Raw genomic sequence first — 21,169 nt, 5'->3', positions numbered from 1 at the left:
TTACTGAGATGTGCCGTTAATATGGCTTCCTTCGTAGTCAAGCTGGCACAGAATCATGTTGTTCTTGAGGAAAAACTTGTCTCCCACGCAAAATCTGCAGAGGGTAAGAGAAAAACGTCAAACATTTAACATTTGTCAGAGCGAAACTTAACAACGCACTGTGAAAGAGCATTTATCTTTCACTTTGTTAGTCATTAAAGTGACATTTCTCCTGGGTGGTTATGTTTTGTTTTTTCCCACAAATGGCCAGCTACCATAACTGTCTATACTACTAAGAGACCTGCTTGCGGGCAGTATCACTTTATTACTACATTTTCAACTGTTAGTAGGGCTGTCACAATTATTACATAACCGTCTAATCGTGATTATTTGACATAATCGCGATTATTTTTCATAATCCTCATAATCGTTTCCATGTTGAAAAATGTTCATATGTTTTTGTAAAAGTCAAAAATAGTGGAAATAGCAGATCTACAAGCTCACAACGCGTCGCATCGCGGCACGTTGCAGAACCTGGGAATATACCACTTTGTCAAGATGGGGAAAATACAAGTGTGGAGAATATAATTATAATACCTTGTTAAAGTGACCATTTTGTTAAATGCATTTGTAGTTATTTTACTGTAAATTTAACAACATAATAACCAGGACAGATAGACAAAGAGACATTCATGGATTTATATTTAGAACTAACTTTTATCTTCCCCCCCTGGACCCAGGGTATGGCAGCTGCATACCCCTGCCATACCCAATTGACGCCCCTGGTAGAGTGCATAGTATACCTCTGCCAACGCTATGCAGTCAAGCCATGCAATTTCCACGTTGGATATCAGCACTATATTTGCTCAGTATGCCAATAACTTGCTGATTGGCACACAAATAAATAGATCCCTTGTGGGTACATCCAGGTGTCGTATATAGGAGCTACTGCAGTTGGCAGAAACAGGATAGGTACAGGCATAGACGGGACAGCGGGTACAACGGGTATTAAATAACGAGGTGGGCCATTCATTCCCAACTTAAGTTAATCGGTTTCTCTTTTTTACTCCATGACCAAACTTTCCACAACGTTTAATTCAAATCTATTTCGGAGATATCCTGACAAACAAGACAGGATGGGGCAGAAACATAACCCTCGCCCAATTGGCGTAAATAATTAGTCATTGTTTTGCCACAAAGTGCCATGGTGATCATTTTAAAACTTTATTTATCCTGGGACGGTATTTGCTGAGCCTGCATGCTTTTCCACAAAACCCAGCTTAAACATTTATACAGTCACATACCTTCACAGCTGGGACCCGCCCAATAAACCACAGTCTGCTACCATTGGCTACTGAGCAACTCCACCAGGGCAGAGGGTTACATGTGCCTTGCTTAATTAGTTATTTATTCAGGGACTTGAAAAACAGGTTGTTTTATCCAACTTGCTGAAGGTCTACTTTGAGAGTTAAAGTAACAGTCACAATTTGATAAATGAGGATTTTACTGCGTGTTATTGTGTTGAAATGTGTTTCAATTGCTTTGCCGAGTTAACAGGGTGTGTTTAATATGGCTTTACAAATGTCTGGTTTTACAACGCTAGATTGTGACAGCTACATGAAGGGGTGGTATTGGTGTATGAAAAGAGAATGTTAAACAAGTCGAGTTGTTTCAAGCAAACACACAAGCAAAAAATATCTTTAATAACCTTAAGTGTAGCCCATAAAAGTCAAATTACAAATTCTTCAGAAACCTATCCCATCCGTTACGTAACCTCCAGATACAATAATGGACAGTAGATATGATAGCAGTAGTCCTGGGACAATAAATGAATGAATGCCATTAACTGCCAGGTGGAATGGAGGGGGGAAAGCAGTATACCAGGTCCTCAGGTTCTAAATTGAGAACCTTGTACGACCGTCGACCATGCAACTAGAGAAGGCAGGGGGTCACATTTGTAAAATCACTTGAAGTCGTGGGCCATAAGACTGTTAACCGTTTGACTGTTTGTTGTGTTATATGTCCGATAGGACACAACAATGGACATGTATGTCCAATATGGTTAACTTATTAGGGCCGGCTTCATACTGCATTCATTCATGCATTTTGATGTTTTGTGTGCCAGTCCTTTATAATAGAGCACAGGCTTAGATTTTGATATTAACAAAAGAAGAGGTAGATATTTCAGTATATTCTGCATGGGTCATTGGCATGGAAGTGTCTTTGATGTAGGCTGGCAAGGTGAAGTGCTTACATGTTGGTATGAATGAAAGGTTTTTGCTTTGAGCACCCGACTCCATCATCATTCACTTCAAACACATCCTGTGCTCGAAGCGAATGATGATGGAGAAGATGGAAGGTGAATTATTTCTTTGGGGTAAATGGACAGCATCCACTCAAGACTACATTTTCATTCGCTTTTCATCTGTTGAGCTCTTGTATGTTGCCAAGCTACCCAGCTCCACGTTGAACATTTTTTTTGCCGAAAATGGTCATCCTGTACAACCAACCATCCAATAATAATTTGTTATTATTATTATTATTTACATTGGAATAGGCAGGGACGTGCTGGGCCCCTGATTCAGCCCGGGAAAAAGAGTTGTAGAGGCCCTCATTGCGTGCTATAGAGAGAGATCTCTCTCTATAGCAAAAACCGTTTGTTTTGTATTTATCATTTAAAAAATGATTTAAACTAGTGAAAACAGCCGATCTACAAGCACACAACGCCTCGCGGTGCGAGGCGTTGTGTGCTTGTAGATCTGCTGTTTTCACTACTTTTGTGCAACAGCCTTGTATGATGAAGCAGGGCTTAGCTTTGCGAAAAAATGTAGATAAATGTGAAACTTGGAGTTACGAGGTTTCTGCCCAACAGTGACGATTTACTTTGTTGGCCGGCTAGCCCCCAAAATGGAACGAAGGCCGACATTTTATTTTATTTTTTTCCTAATGGCCGGCCTGGATCTGCCGGGAATGAACCGGCCGTTCGGGAGTTGTCCCGCTTTTCCCAATGGCCAGCACGTCCCTGTGAATAGGTAATGTTCTCCAGGGGCCACAAGCAAGCTCTGCTAGGGTCGAATCTGGTCCGCGGGCCGCCAGTTGAATATCACTGCTGTACATGCTCTGTCAGTCACACTCTGCTCCGTTTTAGAAATCACAAATGAAATATCAATTTGCTACCGACATCGGATGAGCCTAAATTAACCAAAAGCATAAACTGCCCACTCGTCGCAATCTACCAGGCATACAATTGCATAGTATAGTTTGTCATGTGCCATTTGAGACATAATGATAGGTTAGTTGGGCTGGCGGCTTGAAAAGAATGTTTTGAATGGGGCCAGGCTTTTTAAACCGTCGTAATTCTGATTCTGTGGTATTTGCTGCACTTGCTTTCAACCCTCTCACACAGCCGCCCCCATCGGCCCACTTTACCCCACTCTGACTCCAGTGTACCATAGCTTACACGCCCCCGAACAGGCTCAATAAAAGGCAGTGCTCACACAGGGCTTATGTGTCTCCTACTGCGAGTTTAGAGTTGCTGTGTAAGTCACGTTCCACTTTAGGACGGGTACACATTATTGTGTATCATTATTTTATGCTTTAACTACTGAAAAATAGCAGATCTACAAGCTCACAGCGCGGCACAGAGTTTTTTATTTTTGAAAAATCGTGAAAATTAGAATTTTTGACCCGATTCTATAAGTGTCTTCTAAGATTTTTTGAAAAACGGATGTTTCTATGTCAGCAATCTGGCCAGCCATCGCCAAAGAAAAGGTCCTTTTCACTTAAATGGAGTTCAGTTAGTCTTGAGAGACTACTATGTCAGTGGTTCTCAAACCTTTTCATGTGAAGGACCCCCAAAATTATATTTATTTGGCCACGGACACCCATCTCAAAATATTTAGTTCCAGGGACCACCCAGAAGCAAAATTTGAGTTACAAACGTTCGCTTTGAAAATACATATATTCAAAGATTTGCACACATTTTCACAACTTACATACATCAAAAATAGCAGATCTCGCAGCACGACACTCGGTGCCGCGCTGTGAGCTTGTATATCTGCTATATTTCACTGGTTAAAGCATTCAATGATTCTAGGCCTAAATGGGTTAAAGAAGGACCTACACTACATAGCTTGCAAATGTTGGCACCTGGTTTGTCAAGACTTTCACAATGACCACTTTTTTGTGTCATCATTAATTTGTTCTTCTTTATCTTTTTTTTTTATTGGCCACACAAAGCCAGAAAATAAATAGCATACCGGTCAGTCACGTTCTAACCCCACATCTAGTCAGTTATGTTGACGTCGGAGGTCAAACATCCAGTCTGCATACCAGAAAACCTCTCAGCCTCAGGGGTTAAGGCAGCACTAACCTATTTCATCCACGCCAGTACAAACTACCTCATGACACAGTGGGCCACTGCACTGCTGGACACTTGCCATTGCCCTAACCCTCCTTCAGCTGCGGCCATACTGTGCCATGCTGCCTGAATGAATGCATAGTGATTGAAAGCTGACTGCACATAAAGAGTGCTAATTATAGTCCACTGTCTACTAGGGCTGTCAAAATTATTACATAATCGTCTAATCGCGATTATTTGACATAATTGCGATTACTTTTCATAATCGTTTCCATGTTGAAAAAATGTCATATGTTTAAAAAAAAAGGGAAAAATAGTGGAAATAGCAGATCTACAAGATCGATGCGACGCGTTGTGAGCTTGTAGATCGGCTATTACCAATGTTCTTTTTTAAGCATAAAGTTGTCAAATAGTAATTTCTTTGTATATTTAGGTTATGTGTCACATCTGCCATGTGCAACTTCAAAACCTAAAAGCCAAACAGAAATGTAATTGTCAACGACAAAAACACAATTAAATTGTTAATCGCAATTATTTGAGTGACAATTAATCGTCATGTAAAATGTCATAATCGTGACAGCCCTACTGTCTACTAATGATCTTGCAAGTCTTGCAACAAAAATATCCCAATCTACAGTACAAGGCATGCAACGCAAAGTGCGCGACACAATGCTCAAACAAATATAAATCAGACTTTACTTCTGTCCCTGTATAATCACTGTCAGTAGGTAAGCAAGTTGGCAACATTCCTTTGCACCAATGGCAGCAAGACAAGTACTTGTTTAGTAATGAGGGGTGATTTTATAACTGCTCTGGGGGACAGAGGCTCTGCCAGGGCAGAACAATCAGTAATAGTCCAGTCATTTTAGGCCAAAATTAGGCTAAACCTCAAACAAATTGCAATAGTAGCAAACTCAACTGATTTTGTATCCTCGATATGTCCTTAGTGAGGGAAAAAAAGTCCCAAGGAATCCCACCAGGGCAAAGTTTTGAAAACGACCTACCTACCTTCACTTACTATACACTACAATAAAGGAAAAAATGACTGAAAAAAAATCTGCTTTAAGTGGGATATGAGGGGTCAAACTAGGGGTTTTTAATTATTCTGAATCCATTGCAATCATTTGTTTTGCACGAAAAACATTCCTTGGGCAAGAAATGGCCACTCAAAACGATGGTTTAGTGATGAGTCATCAATTTTCACAGTCTTTTGGGGTCCGTTTTTAGCCCAAGGAATGTTTTTCATGCAAAACAAATGCTTGCAATGGATTCAGAATAATTAAAAACCCCTAGTTTGACCCCTCTCATCCCACTTAAAGCAGATTTTTTTTCAGTCATTTTTTCCTTTATATTGTAGTGTATAGTAAGTGAAGGTAGGTAGGTCGTTTTCAAAACTTTGCCCCGATGGGATTCCTTGGGACTTTTTTTCCCTCACTAAGGACATAATGAGGATACAAAATCAGTTGAGTTTGCTACTATTGCAATTTGTTTGAGTTTTTTTCATATAATGACTGGACTATTACAGCAAGGAGGAAGTCTAGGCCAGTGTTTCTCTACCTTTTTTCTGCATGGGCACACTTTTCATGTCCCAAGAATCCATGGGCACACCAACATAATACTGGGGTGTAAATATCGTCTCTGTCGGGAAGAAACCTTGTATCTCCAAGTTTCAAATTTGTACGTTTCTTCGCAAAGCAAAGCCCTGCTTCATCATACAAGGCTGTCACACAACAGTAGTGAAAACAGCAGATCTACAAGCACACAACGCCTCGCACCGCGAGGCGTTGCTTGCTTCAAGGGGCACACTTGACCTCGACACAAAAGGAAAAATAACAAAATCTATTGTCTCACTCACTTAGCTTCCATAGTGATGTTCACACAACTCAAGACTAATATTTAGCAGCTGAATGTTTGGGGGGGGGGGTATTTTTAACCAGTCTCTAAGGATTGCAATGTTAGTTGGTTGGCTGGTTGGTCGGTCGGTCGGTCGGTCGGTCCATCCATAACTTTGTTCTCAAACCACATATCTCTGTAATTACTCACTGGAAATATGGAATTTGCTGTTAACCTTAAAGGAGTAGTTCACCCCCAAAATGACTTTTTTTCTATTGATTAGTCACGCCATGGAGACTAGAGTTCAATAATATTTTTAGTTTTTTGTTGCACTCCAAAAATGAAAAAAATGTGATAACAATAAATTTACCCCCATTCGTTCCGGATGGGGACCCGTTTCGAAACGGGTCCCCATCCGGAAACAATGGGGGTAAATGTACTCGAATCAATTTTTTAGGAATATGACAAAAAACAAAAAATATTATTGAACTCTACTCTCCAAGACGTGACTAATCAATAGAAAAAAAGTCATTTTGGGGGTGAACTACTCCTTTAAGCTCCCTGAAGGATGAACCCTGCTCATTTTGGAGGGAGTCCCAATGGCCTTTCCTCCTTCCTGAGATTTCTCACGTTCTAAATAATTGGCAGATTATCATGAAACTTGCTGGGGAGCGTTCACGCTCCCTTGAGGAGGAACCCTAATGACCCTATGACCTTTCTTTCCTCTAGCATCAAAATGCCAACTTTTTTATGTTGTTTATCAGCCAGTTATTATTATGTTTAGTTGTTTTTATCGCTCTGACCTTTGGACACTGCACTATTAGGTTGTGTTAGTAGTTTTTTTTTTTGTATTTCTGCTTGTGTTTGACATGATGTAGAGATACTTGTTGCACTAACTAGCATTGACTGTTATGGTCACTTTGATTTGGGCACTGTATTATATTGATGGTCGTGCTTTAAGACACTTTATGTATGTATATTATTCGTTCCCTTTCCTGTTGTACCTTGCTCTTACTGTACTTACTGTACTCTGTTATTGTTTTTTTCTTTTTATCTTTTTCATACTTCTCTGTAACTTTGTAAATAACCTTATACTGCTGTGCTGCCTCTGGGCAACTAATTTTCCCCCTTGGGATAATAAAGGTATCTATCTATCTATCTATCTATCTATCTATCTATCTATGTTTAAATTCGGTCTGTTGGCTGTTTTTAGGAATCGCATTTTTTTGTCCGGGCTATTGGTTAGTATTTGTGGTGTATACCTTCCAGATAAGTCAACTGAATTTGATCTCCTCGGCCTAATTGCCCCCCCTCCCCCTTCCCCATTCTTACCTCTGGCGGCAGAGCTGACAAGCGAAGCAGTCTAAATGGTAGACGTTGTCTCTGGCTCTCATCACCATCTCAAAGGCTGGGATCAGCTTACTGCAGGCTGCACAGTTCCCTGTCACCCCAAAGAGCCTGCAGAGGTAGAGCACAGGACAGGACTAGGACCGGTGTTGTTTTTGACAGCAAATTTTGATTTAGTTTTAGTCATAGTCTTTTGAATAAAATGTCATTTAGTTTTTAGTCATGATTTAGTCACGTGAAAAGTTTTAGTTTTAGTCTAATTTTAGTTGACTAAATATCATAAGATGACATGACTTGATGACATCGTAATTTACACTTGGTTGCATGCTGAAAATAGCCGATCTACAAGCTCACAACGCGTCCCAGCGCGGCGCGTTGTGAACTTGTAGATCTGCTATTTTCAGCACGCAACACCTGATAGCAACCAAACATAAAATTGCTTTCTCCTCCACTAGTCCCTCCCTAACGTTTTAGTCTAGTTTTTATTTTGTTGACGAAATTGTCAATATATTTAGTCTTAGTTTTAGTCATCACAGCTTAGTTTTTATTTAGTTTTCGTCAGTGAAAAGAATACAGTCGATAAACATTTTTTGTCATAGTTTTAGTCGACGAAATCAACACTGGACAGGACAGGGAGGAGAGCATGGAAGAGGACACAGAGAAATAAAGGAAGATTAAGAGAAAGGAGACAGGAGGGACAGAGAAGGAAGGCAATAAGGAGAGAGGACGCGTGAGGGGGACAGAAGAGAGTGGAAAGCAAAAGGACATACGGAGAAGATTGGAAAGAAAAACAGAAAGAAGTATAGAAAGAAAGACATTAAGAAGAAAGGAAACAAGCAAGACAGAAAGTAAGAAAGAAAGAAAGAAAGAAAGAAAGAAAGAAAGAAAGAAAGAAAGAAAGAAAGTAAAGAAAGAAAATGGATGGAAGAAGCATAGAGGTTGAGGTGAAAGAACGTAAGGGATGCATGAGGATCTGTATTTAAGTGAAAACTTAATGGAAATGTGAGCCGCAAGGTTTCTATACTCAAAACAACAGGTCCTTGTTTCTGAGTGTTTTCAACAGATCAGGACTAAACAGTATCTGAAAATAACTTTTAAAGTCTTTGCTCTACCCTCCTTGAAGCACAGAAACTAATTCAAGTTTGACACATGGGACAAAGCAGCACTAGAGTTTAGCCAATCAGGGAAATCAATGTAGCATGCCTGTCACTGACAACCTCTTGTGACAAAACCCAGATGGTCTTACGGCAGTAAACCCACTCATCTGGCGGCCCAAGTAGATTAAAACAATCGCTGAGAATTCGCTAATACTCTTTCGCTGCTGGTCTAATGAACATGAACCGGGGTGAGAGCAGTGTTTCTTTCCATACAACCAGGGGAAAAAAAGGTCTTGGAAGAACCATTAAGAGGAAGTACATCCCCAGATGGAGGCTGTGTGATGTCTTGAACAAGACGCGCCGAGAACTTCAGAAAGACAAATGAAAATGTCATCGAACAAGTGACCAGCGAGAGAACAAAAGCACGGCTCTTAATTAACAGAACGCTCTGATCTAACGAGCCTTAGTCCTTCAGTAGGCACCTGGTGAGGGTTTTTTCCCTCCCCCCCTTTCTCCTTAACGAGGGTACGAAGCTTGATGCTAATTCTCTACTAATGGTCCAATTAAAAGAAATCACATGGTTTTAATCCCAGTCTTCAAAGGGTTTCGGCCTGCACCGTTGCAATGATGAGGAAAACAGGAGGCAATCTAGCCAATTTAACTGTCAAAAGGGGTTTTGGTCTCTAAGAGCGCCGCGGCTAATGAGAGACTTAGCCCCAACCAAATCCAGCTGGATCCTACACGAGACTAACACATGAGCTCAGCAATGTGGCGGAGATATCAGGAGTTCTCCCACAGACCTGACGCCATCCCTTCTTTACCCCTGGGAAGCAGCGGAGCCTGACCGGTCTATCGGTTTGGCCGATATATCGGCATTGTTTGACGCAGTGTTGTTTTTGACAGCAGATTTCGATTTAGTTTTAGTCATAGTCTTTTGAATAAATGTAATTTAGTTTTAGTCATAATTTAGTCACCTGAAAAGTTTTAGGTTTTGGTCTAATTTTAGTCGACTAAATATCATAAGATTTTAGGCGACTAAATCTAACTTGATTTAGTCGACTAAAATGTCTTTTGGCAGGCCTTGATGGCATCGTAATGACTGATTTTACTAAATGTTTTGTGTGCTGAAAATAGCAGATCTACAAGCTCACAACGCGTCGCAGCACGACGCGTTGTGAGCTTGTAGATCGGCTATTTTCAGCTGAGAGAAACCAAACATAAAATGACTCTCTTCTCCACTAGTCCCTCCCTAACGTTTTAGTCTAGTTTTTATTTTGTTGACGAAATTGTCAATATATTTAGTCTTAGTTTTAGTCATCACAGCTTAATTTTTATTTTGTTTTTATTTAGTTTTCGTCAGTGAAAAAAACGCAGTCGACAAACATTTTTCGTCATAGTTTTAGTCGACGAAATCAACACTGGTTTTACGACATCGGTCTTGGCAATAATATTATGCAGCCAATGTGTCGTGACTTTTAACCTTTAGAATGTTTGCAAAAATTGCTTGTGTCACAACTTTCAGTGAGTAGACTGGCTATTAGACCGGCCATTTAAAAAGAATTGAATACGCCTTACGTGGGTAAATAAAGTTTAGTAGTTTACGTACTATTTTATACTTTGCTTTTAATTGTTCATTGTACAATTAAAAGTGCTACGTATTTGTTTGGTTAAGAAAACGTTTTGGTTATAAAGTTAAATCTCTATATTGATAGTAATCAAATCAATGCTGTAGTATTTCTTCAGTAACAACTCTCTCCAACTCTTTAAAGGGGAAGACCACCCATTTTCAATATTGAACTATGTCATTAATATACCTTAGAGGAGTTGTGTGGAAATAAAAAAAAAAGTTCCCCCCCTTCTGTGTTGCCTAGAACTGGAGGGTTGATTTTGGGGTTTGTATTGTAAAGTACAATGTGTGATGTCATCAAGTTGTACTTTACAATACAAACCCCAAAATCAACCCTCCAGTTCTAGACAACACAGAAGGGGGGGGACTTTTTTTTTTATTTCCACACAACTCCTCTAAGGTATATTAATGACATAGTTCAATATTGAAAATGGGTGGTCTTCCCCTTTAATGAACACAAAACCCATTTTCAAACGGGTCACCAAGTTTATCCAATCAGGAGAGAGAACCCATTGATTCGATTTTGTTCCAATTCCAAATGTTTCTGCTCATTTGCTTGTTTTTATCACTTCCGATTTGAATTATTTATCCAAAATGTCCCACCCTGAAAATGTCAATTCAGTTCATTAAAGGGGAAGACCACCCATTTTCAATATTGAACTATGTAATTAGTATACCTTAGAAGAGTTATGTGGGAAAAAAAAAAAAGTTCCCCCTCTTCTGTGTTGCCTAGAACTGGAGGATTGATTTTGGGGTTTGTATTGTAAAGTACAATGTGTGATGTCATCAAGTTGTAATTTGCAATACAAACCTCAAAATCAATCCTCCAGTTCTAGGCAACACAGAAGGGGGAGAACTTTTTTTTTATTTCCACACAACTCCTCTAAGGTGTATTAATGACATAGTTAAATATTGAAAATGGGTGGTCTTCCCCTTTAAAGAGCTGAAGAGACAGGAATGAATTACTATCAGAATAAGTAATAGGTGGTCTATGAGTACAACTCTCCAAAATCAGGATCGGACCCAAAGATCTGGCATCGGTCAGGCTCCAGGAAACACTTGGGACTGTGTAATAAAATATTCCATTATCATATCCCATTCAGTGGACACTTTGACTGAAGTGCCTTACGGTGTCATCAGCACTTGCATTATTAGCATGGGTGATCTCATTGCAGACTGACATGCCATGTTCCATCCTTTGAGCTACACAAGGAACATAACTCAATACTTAAGCCCCATATACTTTGTTGTACGAGTAGTGAAAATAGTCAATATACAAGCTCACAATACGTTGTGATTCATTGTGAACTTGTAGATCGGCTATCACCATTTTGGAAACACTTTGCAAAACACTTTGTAGAAAGATTTAGAATATCGTCGTTGTCGGGTGGAAACCTTGTATCTCCAAGACCGTTCGTTTTGTATTCATCATTTTAAAAAAAGTATTAAACTAGTGAAAACAGCAGATCTACAAGCACACAACGCCTCGCACCGCGTGCTTGTAGATCGGCCGTTTTCACTACTTTTGTGCGGCAGCCTTGTGTGGTGAAGCAGGGCTTTACTTGGTGAAAAAAGTACAAATTTGAAACTTGGAGATACGAGGTTTCTGCCTGACAGTGACGATATGTTGGAAACATTATGAAAATCTGCCCAAAATGGGGACACCGGAGTTAATGTAGTTGACCCTGCCAGTGTTTGTGCGTTTAGTCTATCAATATGTGCTGTTTTGAAAATTAAACCCATCTAAAGTAAGATATTTGCCCTTAGTGGAGTGTGGGTCACATGCAACCACTAGAACATTCTATTCACCCACCCGCTCAATGCTGTGTCAATTAACCCCCGTCTGGGCTGGTGCATTAAAGCAGCGGTTCTCAAACATTTTCATGTACAAGCTTGGCCATGGACCCACACATCTGAAAAGATCTGGTGTTGTTGGTATTGCTAAAGATTTTACAAATGATCTCCAAAAGATTTTTGCTCAAAATGTGTTGCTGTATCATATTTACTCAAGATACTACTCGTGGCAAGTAAAAAAGCCATAACTAAGAATTGGTTACAGAAAAAATGTCCTACTATAGACCTATATGTTAACATTGTGAAACAATTGCATCTTATTGAACAAATGACCTACTCTCTGAGACTCCAAAAGGAGGCAGGAGAAAGGAAATGGGAGAAATGGCTAAGACATTTGGGTGAAGCAACTGATTCTTTATGAAGATTGATGATATCCTGTACGTACATCATGTTATATACTAATCCTGTAAATATAACTGCCTGACAACTGTGCCGGGCATCCCATGACCTCTTTTATTTTATTTTACTTTATTGTATTTTTTATTTATGTACCTTATTATAGTTTTTTTCCTACTCTTTTGTCTGTCTTGCTTATTGTCTTATTGTTTTATATTGTTGGAAAAATTGAAAATCATTGAGAAATAAAGAGTTAAAAAATCACACCCGTGTGAACTGAGCGGTGGTTCCCCCCCCCCCCCCTTCCCCCCTGTGTGTGTGTGTGTGTGTGTGTGTGTGTGTGTGTGTGTGTGTGTGTGTGTGTGTGCGCGTGCGTGTGTGTGTGTGTGTGTGTGTGTGTGCCTGGTCTGGCCTGGCCTGAACAACAGCGCCCCTCCCTTAACATGTGTGGTCAGAAAAGGTTACTGCAGGCTACAGACAGACACGCAGACAGACAGACAGACAGACCCACACACACGGCCACGTATAGGAGCGTTGTGACCACCGCTCAAATAAATGTGTTGCTGTGTGACGAGTTATGAGATGGTAGAATGTCTATTTTCAAATAAGGTAGCCAAAGTATAAAATAGGCCAAGTGGCTTAGTTATATATATTATGAACACATTTTATAGAGCCTCTGGAACCCTGTCAAGGACCCCTGGGGGTTTCCTGGACCCCACTGCATTAAAGCACAATTCACTGTGACTATTATTGGTATTACTATACCAATCTTCCGTTTACTAGTTCTTTACTTGAAAAACTCCTTTTGTAGCAGAGTCGTTCTTCCTGAAGTCCAGAGGTCTAATATCTTGCTTGGCCAAGGGGGTGATTCCCCTTTGGCTGAGCAGTAGACGTTTGATTTCCCGTGAGAGTGACCCAAGGTTTGAGTCCAGGTGGTAACATTGGGGACTCATCTGGATTGGGTTTCCTAGTAGAGGGAGGTCAAAGAGGGGTGCGTGGTAACCCTGCCATGGAGAACAGAAACCTAACATCTCCCTCTGACGAGCTGGGATTCCCTTTGGACGAGCAGTAAATCAGCAGTAGATCAGTGTTGAAAACCAGGTGGTTATATTTAAATATGTCATCTTTAAATATGAAAAAATGTACATGCGGTAAGATTTGCTCTGCAAAATAACCGCAATTCGCTTTGGGACAATAAACACCTGGCAAGTGAACCGCAGAGTGGAGCTGGTTTTTATTATCCGAAGATTTATTTAGATGTGGGACCCCACTCACCCCAGATTTATTTAGATGTGGGACCCCACTCACCCCAGGCAAATGCACCTGGGTAGAAAAGAAAATTAGCAGCAGTCCTGGCCCCCTGGACCAGAGCTGACAACCACCTAGTTTACTTATACTGCTCAAGATTATTGGTTGTGCTTAAGATTGTATTGGTTTGTGTCCGGGTAGCTCAGTCGGTATAGCTCTCGCCTTTGGATCATGGGTATGATCCTGGGGGGCACGTCCTGTTTTGGCGATGTAGCGTTAAGGCGACGTAGCGAGTAGGCGATAATACAAGTGTACCAACGCTTTTTCGCCTTGTATCTTTTTCTTTGGAAGCCACTGATTTACACTCACTAGCAAACTTGTTCTAATAATGTGCAGGTCATGCAGCGTGCCTGCTTGTTACCCTTAATGTGAATATTAAGCCACACTGTGGCGTGTGAAAGTGTTTCAATGGTAGGCTACGTTGATTATTAAATAATAACAAATAACAAGGTACGCTGCGCTGCGCTGGACGTCTGACACAGTGACTCGCTCATTCGCTCATTCGCAAGTTTCTGTGCCTGGAAAATAGCAGATCTACAAGCTCACAACGCGTCGCGGATGTAAGGCGTTGTGAGCTTGTAGATCAGCCACTTTTGTCAGCCACCTTTGTCACGGAACATGCCACGATGAAGAAGTATAAAAGCCAGGATGTACTTGAGTGATGTGATGTGTGTTGAACAGAAATGAATGGAAATGTTCATGTCGCCTTATCGGCACGGCAGAAAAGCGTGAATGAAAATTTGCATGTCGCCCTATCAGTACGGTAGGACAGTGTTTCTCAATCTTTTTTGGCTTGAGTACCCCCTTTCCCAGATTTTTGAATCGAAGTACCCCCTTTACCTGACAACAACGTTTACCTTATAAAACTTCAATTAAAACCATAACTAGTGGTATATGATGCTATATGATAACCCCCACTTTTCAAGAATATAACATCACAAATATGAAAGGGAGTGAGAGTTTGGCTCCTCCTGAACAGATTTATATTCAACACTGTGGCCGTAATATTTCAGTCCAATTTTCATGTCAATAACTTGCATTCAAACATCATTCAAACACATCCCAGTTGCCTGGTATGTAATTTGGGTTAGCAACTATCAGGATCTCAACACATTTCTCCAAGTGTCATCATTAAACATAATTCCTCTAATTCAATTGCAGTTAATTATTTAACTATGAATATTATCATGATTTATTCTTCTATTTTTCTTTTTTGGTAGCATTTTCTGAGTACCCCCTGCAGTACCTCTGCGTACCCCTAGGGGTACACGTACCCCCATTTGAGAAACACTGGGGTAGGAGACCCCGTTCGTACATTTGCCCATGTTAGTACACTTCGCCTTAACGCTACGTCGCCAAAACAGGATTTCCCCATCCTGGGCACCGCCAACTCAGCGTATGAGAGTAGCACGGCTTGGGTGGCAAGTACTGGGAGCTGATGGTAGGTGTGGCAGTCCACCTCAGCAATCCATCTCCCAGGGGTCTGGCACATTGTAACGGGGACAGACTCCGTCACCAGCTGATACCGACAATAAGCCACTCCCGACCTACTTGTTGGTGGTGCTGCATAAAGTGTACATTGGATCATGACACTGAATGGCATTGCTGATTTGAATATAAGGATCATTATTGTCTTGCAGTGAGACATTTCAATTTCTTTTTTTTTTCAATGAAATCCAGAATCAATTATGAGGGATAGACAGGTATCATGATGAAGACATTTCAATATTTATGAGTCACACAGACGAATACCAGTCACTTCGCCAAAAATCCAACTCGCCAAATCAACTTGCTAAGACACCTCGCCAATGTTGTCAACATTGGACTGTCAGTCCAGGAGAATCTAGGAGATGTATTTTTTAGGGTGTGTACGGAACTCCCCAACAGGGGTCTGGGTCTGGTGGTCCTCCCCCCAAAACTTCTTAAAGGTGATACACCATGCATTTAAAAAAAAGTATTTATATCATATTGTTTGTGTCCCAAAAACGTTTTTCAAAAGGTTTGCGGCTAAATTACCACTCCTGAATAGAGAGCCTCTCTCATTTTTGAATGGCTCTCACAGCATTTCAGCTGCAGTACCAGCTTTGGCCTGAACTTTTGTAGGTGTACAAATTTGATGACTGAAGCAAAGTAAGACATCTTTAATAATGACTTCTCATCTGGGGCTGGGGGTCCTCCCCCAGAAAATATTTAACATAGTAGATGTAATTCCCAATCATCCTGGCGATCCCAGGAGCATTGACAAGCCTGCCCAATGAGCATGGACAATTTGGCGAGTTGGATTTTTGGCAAAGTGACCGGTTACCACACAGACATGCCTGTGGAAGCAAGACCTCGGGGACGAAGGGTCATGACCTTACCTCAGGTAATCTCTCCGACAGAGGATGAGGTTGGAGCGGGTGTAGAGGGTGGAGCCCACCTGGCCCAGGCGACAGTCACAGCAGGCACATTTCAGACAGTCCTCGTGCCAGTACCTGTCCAGAGCCTGCAGCATGAAGCGGTCCCGGATCTTCCCGTTGCACCCGGCACAGCCTCTGGGCTTCTCTCTGGACTGGAGAGACACCAGAGACACACCTGCCAGCAGGAGACATAATATCAGGGACGTGCTGGCCATTGGGAAAAGCGGGACAACTCCCGAACGGCCGTTTCATTCCCGGCCGGTCCAGGCCGGCCATTAGGAAAAAAATAAAAATAAAATGTCGGCCTTTGTTCCATTTTGGGAGCTGGGCGGCCAACAAAGTAAATCGTCACTGTCGGGCAGAAACCTTGTATCTCCAAGTTTCAAATTTGTAAATTCTTTCGCAAAGCAAAGCCCTGCTTCATCATACAAGGCCGTCACACAAAAGTAGTGAAAACAGCCGATCTTCACTAGTTTAAATCATTTTTAAAATGATAAATACAAAACAAACGGTTTTGTATCCTCCTCTGATGGCTAAGTTGAAGAACAACATTGAGTTCTGGAAATCACTCCCCCTTTCGCTAATTGGTAGAACTAACACAATTAAAATGATGTTTCTTCCTCAAATATTGTACCTTTTTCGATGCCTCCCAGTGTTCTTACCCAAGTCCTTTTTCAAACGCCTAGACTCTATTATTCTCCCTTTCATTTGGGACTACAAAAGACATAGGATTAAAAAGCCCCATCTCTGTAAACCTAAACAGGTTGGGGGACTTGCCCTACCTGACTTCAGGTTATATTACTGGTCCTCTAATTTTGGGGCAATTTTGACCTGGTTAAATAACCCAGCTGAACCCCCCCGCTGGTTACAGTGGGAACGGGGAAGATGCCATCGATATTGTTTGGGGTCGATACTTTTATCCCCGAAGACTTTGGATAAGTCTATTTATAAGGGCAGTCCGGTTATACATAACGTGATTAAAATCTGGAAACAAATTAAATCTTATTTCGGACATAATTCATTATTCTTTTCACTTCCTATAACTGATAATCCCTTATTCCCACCGTACCAATTAGACAATAGGTTTTCACGATGGAAGGACTTGGGGATACGCACAGTTGGAGATCTTTATATAGAGGAAGATACATTTGCCTCATTTGCACAGTTGCAGGAAAAATTTGGACTCCCCAGGAGTCATCATTATATGTTCCTTCAGGTTAGAGACTTTGTACGTACTTTTAACCGTACTTTCGAAACAGCATCACCTTCACAATTAGACAAGTTCCTTTTTCGGAATATACGACAAGATATGAACATATCATACTTCTATGAGTCTTTACAGGCTATCGGCCTTCCTACTACCTCAGCTATTAAATTAGCATGGGAAAATGAGTTGGGGACCCCGATATCGGAGACGCTCTGGGATGATGGCTTAGAAGAAGTTAACTATTGCTCGATTAACTCTAGACACTGCCTTATTCAATTTCGAACTATACATAGGCTTCATTATTCCAAATCCAAATTGCACAAGATATTCCCAGATATCTCCCCAAACTGTGACAAATGCTAGGCACCGGAAGCAAACTTATTACACAGCTTCGCACTATGTCCTCAAATACAGAGATATTGGATTAAGATTTTTGAGGCGTTCTCTGATATTCTGGACACCCAAATTGACCCTGACCCAATACTAATTATCTTAGGCACATCAGACCCCATTTCCAACTTGACAAGTTCACAACGACATCTCCTTTCATATGGTCTGATTACAGCAAAGAAGCTGATTTTAACTCATTGGAAAAAAGAGGAAGCACCTGCAGGCACAATTTGATAAGATCTGGCTGCCCCTTGTCCGTTACCTGAGTAGAAGGATGATGTTACTGTAAACAGACTGTTTATTCTAATGCATGTCCATTGAACAATTCACTCTGATTCTCTATTATGCGTTTCGTCACTGAGCAGTAGGGGTGGGAGGGTATGAAGGGGTTGTTTTGATGCCATATTGTATTTTATTTCTTGTTTGTTTTCAGCTCTTTCCTTTTCTTTTCTTAATATGCTAAAACAGAAAAGTGTTAATCTTATAACTGAATACATTGTTGTTGATAATCTGTTGGCAATCAAACATATTTGACAAAAAAAAAAAAAAACGGTTTTGGACGTACAAGGTTTCCACCCGACAACGACGATATATAACTCATGTAATTGGCCCACTGGCTTGTCACTTGTCATGATCTGAAATGGCAAATCTTTGAGTAGCAGCAGCGCTATAGAGAGAGATCTCTCTCTATAGCGCGCAATGAGGGCCTCTGCAACTCTTTTTCCCGGGCTGAATCTGGGGCCCAGCACGTCCCTGGATAATATGACAGAGTAGAACAGGGGTCAGCAACCTTTTTGAAATGAAGTGCCATGTTTGTATTCACTAGATAGTCAGTGTGCCATTAATAACGTATGTTACGTTATTAATGACACGCCATAAAAACCTCAGACATATTTTGATTGGCAGGACATTGTTATAACGCTCATTATAATCCACCTATCTCGCCGACCCCCTCCCCCAGTCAGTTCAGAGTTTTGATTAATGTAGAATTGTGTGCAGGATGTAATTTGCTGTAAATTAGATGACTTTGTTTGATTGACCACATTTAAAAATATATTTAATTTGTGGTGAAGAAAAAAGAGTTGAGCCTGAAGGCAAAGCTCTCTGTCTACCGAGCAATCTTCGTTCCTACTCTCACCTATGGTCATGAAGTGTGGGTCATGACCGAAAGTATAAGGTCGCGGGTGCAAGCGGCCGAAATGGGTTTCCTCAGACGGGTGGCTGGTATCTCCCTTAGAGATAGGGTGAGAAGTTCAGTCACCCGAGAGAGACTTGGAGTAGAAACGCTGCTCCTACACTTGGAAAGGAGTCAGCTTAGGTGGTTCGGGCATCTAGTACGGATGCCCCCCGAGCGCCTTCCTAGGAAGGTCCTCGATGCGCGTCCCACTGGGAGGAGACCCCGTGGCAGACCAAAGACCAGATGGAGGGATTATATCTCCAAACTGGCTTGGGAACACCTCGGAATACTCCCTGAGGGAGTGGAGGAAGTTGCTCGGGATAAGGAAATCTGGAGGTCTCAGTCGGACTGTTACCCCCGCGACCCGATTCCGGATAAGCGGTTGAAGATGGATGGATGGATGGATAATGTTGGCACCTGTGCCTTGCCTATACGTCTGGAGTAGAAAGACATATGACAGACACAGAAAGTGAAAGACAGGCAATAGGAATAGAGCAAGTCCAGAAACAGACCACAATAGTACCAGAAAAGATGCAGAGATAGAAGGAAGGAGAGAGAGGCAGACAGACAGATTCAGACTTGACAAATTACAATGAATGACATGAATGAAGGCAGTGTGTTGAAAACCCACAACTATTGTCCTTAATCTGCATTCAATCATTAAGGTTGTTAGCCTACACAATAACAGGCTAAGTTCTAAGAAGTAAAACAACAACATATCTATTTGTAGCCTATGCCTATCTACCGGTATCTCTGAAGCTATTTGCTTTGCAGGTGGCCCTAACTTAATGAAGTAGCCTAAAAGTGATGTAGCCTAATAGTGCTATGCAATTTGCAAATAACCAAAGTTCTCATTCTCAATACCGTATTCAACATAGGATAATCTTTGAACTCAAGGAATGATAAAAAATGTTCACTCACTTTCTTCCTTGTCCAAAACCATCGTTTTATTTTTATTTTTATTTTTTTAGATTGACAGCAATTCCTGCAAGAGAAGAAATCGCTTTCTCTGCAGTCGTCCAGTCAGTCAGGGATGTATGATCTTGGTAGTTTTCAGTAGCCTGTCAAACTTCAGCAATGCGTTTTATCATTTCTGATCAAAGCGATAGGAAAACGGTCATCATGGTCGTGGAGTTAAAAAAAATAAAATAAACTCACGCGTAAAAAACGTGCGCAAAAACCTAATAAGGATGCGAGTGGTGAAATCCCCGATCAGAAGAATTGCGGCTGCTCCCTCGATGTATCAGTCCGCTGGGAAGAATAAGACAAATGTCTTATTCAACAAAAGAGATCGAGGCTCCTGCGTTATCTTACAGCCGATGGCGGACCGGCGGTACACACCGGTGTTTAAATCTCTTATAATAGCTTAAAACACTTTAAACACTCTCGATCCTCCTCCTCTCTCTCTCGACAGCGTGCCTTTCCCTGTCGTTCGGAACCGTTTCTCACTGTCTAGCCCACTGGTTCACAAACACTGGCTCGGGACCCATTTGTGGGCCGCGGAATTCTAAGAAATTCCATAAATTAGACAACAAATGTTTAAGAAGTAGTGAAAATAGAAATACCCGATCTACAAGCTCACAACAACGCGGCGCTTTCACTAGTTTGGGTCCCGGGCTAAAAAGGTTTGGGAACCACTGATCTATCTTCTGAAAAAGAAGGGGGGGAATAAAAAGAACTCCCACGCACAGTCCAATAGCTTTCCAATGCTGCCCAATGCTAATTATATAAAGTCATTATGCTCAGATCTGATAGTGGCGCCTCCCCCTCTTTGAATCAATTATTCAATACACAGTCGCACACCAGGACAGCCCAGAGCCTGAGGTGTTTTAGAATGAGCTTATTCAAGTCCAAGGACACCAATTATCTCCGGGGCGCTCTGGTCTCCTAGTTGGCTTTTTCAAACCGAACAGATGCATTGCTGTTGTGCGTGCTTGCGTGCGTGCGTGCGCCCTTAGCTCTCTCAGGTCTCTCTAGCTCTCTCTCTCTCTCTCTCTCTCTCTCTCTCTCTCTCTCTCTCTCTCTCTCTCTCTCTCTCTCTCTCTCTCTCTCTGTCTCTCGATCTGTCTCTCACTCTGTCTCTTGCTCCTTGTGTGTGTGTGTGTGTGTGTGTGTGTGTGTGTGTGTGTGTGTGTGTGTGTGTGTGTGTGTGTGCGAGCGTGTGTGCGTGTGCGTGCGTGTGACAAGAGAAGGGGACTATAAAGCACAAGGCAGTCATTCTGCTTTACCACGGACCCCCATTTGAAAAGATTTGG

General features: G+C 41.4%; 1 protein-coding gene across 1 annotated transcript; it reads right to left on the bottom strand.

Annotated features, from left to right (window-relative positions):
- LOC308294119 (rhombotin-1-like) lies at positions 1-19,857 on the bottom strand (the record flags this gene model as incomplete). The annotated part of the gene is made up of 4 exons (XM_080736843.1): positions 1-94; positions 7,505-7,630; positions 16,102-16,315; positions 19,836-19,857. The coding sequence occupies 4 exons, from the start codon at positions 19,855-19,857 to the stop codon at positions 1-3; spliced, it is 456 nt and encodes a 151-aa protein (XP_080592969.1).
- Positions 19,858-21,169: the final 1,312 nt, after the last annotated feature.

Source organism: Nannobrachium achirus (genome assembly GCF_963921795.1).
Source record: "Nannobrachium achirus genome assembly, chromosome: 11".
Lineage (NCBI taxonomy): Eukaryota > Metazoa > Chordata > Actinopteri > Myctophiformes > Myctophidae > Nannobrachium > Nannobrachium achirus.
This window is presented reverse-complemented; position numbering and strand designations above follow the sequence as displayed.